Consider the following 5,255-nt stretch of genomic DNA (forward strand, 5'->3'; position numbering starts at 1 on the left):
TCTGGATGAGCTGCGTCTGCAGGCAGGGGCACCGGAGGTCAGAGGGGACACCCGGCGGGGCCACAGCGGCCCTCACTCCGCCACGTGCCCAGCTGCCCACACGCCTTTCTGCCCAGAGCTGACAGGACCTGTGACGTGGCGGCCCTGCTGTGCCGCCTCTCCCGGCCCGTGGGCTCTGTGGGGACCCCACCCATGGCCAGCACCCTAAGAGCAGAAAGTCCTCCCCCCTGGGTCGACCCCTGTGTGGGGGCATCCACGTCCCCAGACCCACATGCCACCTTCCTGTCACTGGGGTTCCCTGCTGGGAGGGCGGACAGGCATGGACACACGCGTGTACCGTGAGCATGTATGACCCAGTCACAGCAAGGAAAATGGAAGAGGACTGTAAAATACTTCAGGAGACCTCGTCAGCACCTGCACACATTCGGGGCCTGAAACAGGAGTTAGGGAGGCAGGCGGCTTCACCCAGGACCCAGCAGAATCAGAACCAGCTCCCCTCAGGCCAAGAAGAGCCACCGGCCGTCCAGACCACTGGGAAGTCTGCACTGGGGAGGGGGAGGGCACACACAGTGTGTCTTCTGTTCAGCTGGCACAACCTGGCACTGTTCCAGGAAACCAAAGGTGCCGCGAACAGCGGCATTTCCAACAGTCACGCTCGGCGTCTAAGTGAAGGAACCAAGAGACAACCTCCAGCTTGGGGTTGGAGCAGACCACACCCCACCCCTGGGAGGACCAGATGGTGACTGACACGGTCCCTCCTCTGCGTTCACAACTTGAGGAGGAAAGGGCTGCTTTTAAGGACTGGCTTTGCCTACCAACCCCAGCACTTGTTAGAGCAAACACTTCACTTTGAAGACAAGTCTTGAGAACACCAGCCCATCTCCCCCCGGGGCCCAGGGCTCAGGCTGGGGTGGGGGAGGGGCAAGGCCTGGCTCTGGGACCCAGGTCAATCAGTCCTTCTGTAAACACACAACTCGCCAGCTCGTTCCCCATGCCTCGCCCCTCCCTGGTGGCCACCACGCCACGCCCACACTCCTGCCAGCCCCTCGCCACCCTGACTCTGACCCAGACCCAGGCCTGTCCTGTGCAGGCCCCAAATGTGAAAATTCTGGGTGTCTGTGAGCTCAGACTTATACCCACAGACCCCGTGGCCACCGGGACCCTGGCAGGCAGGAGAGGGAGTCGGGGCAGGGCCCAGGCTCAGTGAAACAAAACCCTCTGTGTTCCCGATTCTAGGACCCCCAGGTCCAGAAGGGGCAGCGGGTGGCTCTCTTGTCCCAGGAGTGGTCACAATCTCCTGCCAGTTGACCTCTTAGCTCCGCCCTAACCCTGAGAACTGCCTGCCACGGGCAGACAGGGCTCCGTGTGTGGAGGGACTGGCACTGCCCAGGTGTCGGCAGGCAGCCAGCCTCTGGCAGGGCAGGTATCACCTACACAGCAAGCACTGCCCCCAACCCAGGCTTTGGGCGCAGCAACACTGCAGGCCTGGGATCAATTGGGGACTGAAGCCAGGTGGCTGGTCCCTGGGCTCCCCCAGCTCCCAAGACTCACCTCCTGAACAGGGGGGGCCAGGGGGTTCCTGAATTCTGACAAGGAGACAGGCAAGGAGAACTTGGCAAGGACAGATGGCAGGTCGTGAGATGGAAACTGGCGTGAGAACTGCTCGGCGAGCGGGGAATACCTGGGGATGGGGGTGAGGATCCCTGAGCTCGAGAGGTCTCCCCTCAGTCAGGCATCTGTGTCCTTGCCTCGAGCCCGCGCTGGGCAGGAGGGGATGCAGTGTGGTGAGGGTCCGGGAGGGTGCAGTGAGGACAGAGCCCAGACGCCTTCCCCACGCGGCAGCCCCTGTGAGCCTCTGTGTCAGGACCAAGGCTCCTGACCTCCCAGCAGGCACCCTGCGCAGGGCCCACTGGCCAGCAGGTGTGGGCAGGTGCAGACCTTTCCCAGAGGCTGCAAGTGCAGAGCAGCACAGGCCTGGGTGGCGCTGGAGGGGCAGGACCAGGCCAGAACTGGGACATGGGCCTGGCTGAGCTGGGAGCACCACCTGGGACCCTGTCAGCCAGAGGGACTCACAGACACACGCTGGCGTTGGGAGACAGCATGTAGACGTTGTTTTCACACAGCGGGTAGATGATGATGGCCTTGCCCCAGTACACCAGGTGGGCCGCAAGCTGGAAAACCTGCAGGCAGGGGACAGGGGACTACTGGGAGGCTGAGCCTTCTGCCACTGGTCCTCAGCTGTCCCGGCTGGCCCCGGCACGGACGCCTGGGCAACCAGGACGAGGTCGACTCAGCTGCGCAAGGGTCTTGGCTGCTCATCCTGGCAGAGGCCAGCCCCTAGCCCACCGGCACCGAGCACCAGGACAGTGGATGAGGGGTCGCTGCACCCACCCCAACCCCTCACTCGTCCCTGGAGAACCTCCCTCTGTCTTGCTACCCTGGGCTCTCAAGACATCAGGATGGCCCACAGACAGACCACAGCGCCAGGAGGGAGGGCCAGGGTGAGACCACGGCACTGGGCAGTGCTCACCCCGACCACCACAGCCAAGTGCCTGCGGGCACAGCACCAAAACACCCCCTCCTCGTCTCAGCAAACAGGGCCTCCAGTGGCCCCAGCTGAAACACAAAGGACGTTTCAGTCCCACTGCTGACCCTCTCTCTCACCCCAAGTCCCAGTGACAATGGCTCTAAAGGAAACAGGCTCACTTCCCTCCGTCTCTGCCACCAACCTCACCCAGCGGGTCCACATCCCCTCTCCCTGCAGCCAGAGCGCCTGCTCCAGGCTAGAAGTCTGAAATTGGGAGCACTGGGCTGTTGGCAGGGACACTGATCTTTGCCTCTAAGATACAAGCTGCTGTTCCTGGCGTGAGGTGAGACCACGCCTCCCACCTTGGCCTCCAGTCACCTCTTCTGCAGGTCACCTCCCGCCTCCTCTTCTGTAGTCAAAGCCTCTCCACCTGCCTCCCTCTCACAAGGGCCCACCCAGATCATCCAGGATTATCGCCTCATATCAAGAGTGTTAATTCCATCTGCAAAGTCCCACATAAGGAAGGTCCCACTCACATTAGGACGCGGAGGTCTACGAGGGCACTGTTCATTCATTACAAGTAACGTAAGTATAATCCTAATTTTGTTATTCAAAGATTATATATTAACATTTATATAAAAGAGTTGGAGGAATCTACTGTGGTTACTGCTGCGATATGGGATTGTGGGCACTTACTCTGTGTCTATAATTTGTGTGATATTTGAACTTTTATAAGAAAGAATATATTAGTTTCATTAGACAAAAACCTTCAAATCACCTGATGACATTCACACCTGAGACAGACATTCCCTGATATCCGTGCAGGGGCTCCGGCTGGGCTCGCCAGCCTCCCCCACGGGGCCTCTGCTGGGCCACCTGCTGAAGGAAGCAGCAGTGCCAGCGGCCGGCACAGTCCACCCGTGGGGCCAGGCCCTGCATGACCACACCAGCAGCAAACCCCGATCCACACCGGGTTCAGTGTAGAGGGGCGAGGAAGCAGACGGCAAGGGGCAGCAAGGGGCCCCATGGCAAGGCCACGGCCAGGGAGAAACAGAGGCGACATCATCAGAGCTCTGTGCAGGGCAACTGCGGCCAGGGGGAGGCGTGTCCACACAGGCCCCTGTCGGGCAGCCGCGGGGGCAGAGAGGGCCCGTCAGAGCCGCACACGCACGGGCCCCTGGCCTCAGCAGCACTGGTCAGGACGCCGCGCAGTGGTGCACACACCTCAGCCAGCGCCTGTGAGGTCTGTGTCTCGTGGGTGCTAGCAAGGCAGTCCAGGACCCCACGTGAGACGCCAGGCACAGGTCAATAAACACTCGCACGTGGGGTGGACAAGGGTCATGGGGTAAAGATGGGGGGAGGATTCTAGACAACAGAATCCCAAAGGGCTGCTTTGGGGGAAAATGGCCTGAGAGTCGGGCCTGGTGAACAAGCTCCCCTACTGTGCTAACGTGCCCATCTCCATGGGAGATTCTGAAAGATGTGGGAATACCAGACCACCTTACTATCTCCTGAGAAACCTGTATGTAGGTCAAGAAGCAACAGTTAGAGTCAGACATGGAACAAGGGACTGGTTCAAAATTGGGAAAGGAGTAGGTCAAGGCTGTATATTGTCACCCTGCTTATTTATTTATGTCTAGAGTACATCATGCGAAATGCCAGGCTAGATGAAGGACAAGTTGGAATCAAGATTATGGGAGAAAAATCAATAACCTGAGATATGCAGATAATACCACCCTAATGGCAGAAAGCCAAGAGGAAATAAAGAGCCTCTTGATGAGGGTCAAAGAGGAAAATGGAAAAAGCTGGCTTAAAACTCAATATTAAAAAAACTAAGATCATGGCATCCAGTCCTATCACGTCATAGCAAACAGATGGGGAAAATGTGGAGAAAGTACAGATTTTATTTTCCCAAGCTAGAAAATCACTCTGGATGATGACTGCAGCCATAAATTAAAAGACATTTGCTCCTTGAAAGGAAAACTATGACAAACCTAGACAGCGTATTAAAAAGCATCACTTTGCCAACAAAGGTCCATATAGTCAAAGTTACGGTTTTTCCAGTAGTCATATGCAGATGTGAGAATTGGGCCATAAAGGCTGAGCACCAAAGAACTGATGCTTTCGAACTGTGGTGCTGGAGAAGACTCCTGAGAGTCCCTTGGACTGCAAGGAGATCAAACCAGTCAATCCTAAAGGAAATCAACCCTGAATGTTCATTGGAAGGACTGATGTTGAAGCTCCAATACTTTGGCCACCTAATGCGAAGAGCCAACTCGTTGGAAAAGACACTGATGCTGGGAAAAATTGAAGGCAAAAGGAGAAAGGGATGACAGAGGATGAGATGGTTGGATGGCATCATTGACTTGATGGCCACGAATTTGAGCAAACTCCGGGAGAGAGTGGAGGGCAGAGGCGTGTTGCCGTCCCGGGGGGCGCAAAGAGTTGGTCATGAACTTAGTGACTGAACAACAACAACGGCGAATATGCTGAGGAGCAAAGACCGCAGGCCCCCTGGAGGTGCCTCACAGGGCCTGAGAAAGCTGTCCCGGCCTCCGCAGCTGTGGCCCCTGGCCCAGGGCTCCGCTGCCCCCTGGTGGCCAGGTGCTGCCCCACTCCAGACCCGGGGTCCCCCTCAGGCCGTCGCTTGAGGCCCCCCTGACCCAGCCTCCACCTTCTTCCTGTGCTTTTCCTCACCCTCAGCCCTGCCTACTATTCCACCAGATCT

At 57.8% G+C, this 5,255-nt stretch overlaps 1 protein-coding gene across 1 annotated transcript in view; it reads right to left on the reverse strand.

The window, feature by feature from the left end:
• Nucleotides 1–5,255, reverse strand: part of NPRL3 (nitrogen permease regulator-like 3 (S. cerevisiae)) — a 17,957-nt gene that overhangs the window by 800 nt on the left and 11,902 nt on the right. The window contains exons 5-7 of the mRNA XM_010857407.1: nucleotides 2,074–2,180; nucleotides 1,552–1,681; nucleotides 4–16 (exon numbers count right to left, since the gene is read on the reverse strand). Of these exons, the coding sequence (XP_010855709.1) occupies nucleotides 4–16; nucleotides 1,552–1,681; nucleotides 2,074–2,180 (250 nt within the window). The remainder of the gene's footprint in view (nucleotides 1–3; nucleotides 17–1,551; nucleotides 1,682–2,073; nucleotides 2,181–5,255) is intronic.

The sequence above is a fragment of the Bison bison genome, unplaced genomic scaffold, assembly GCF_000754665.1.
Source record: "Bison bison bison isolate TAMUID 2011002044 unplaced genomic scaffold, Bison_UMD1.0 scf7180017854880, whole genome shotgun sequence".
Taxonomy (NCBI): Eukaryota; Metazoa; Chordata; class Mammalia; order Artiodactyla; family Bovidae; genus Bison; species Bison bison.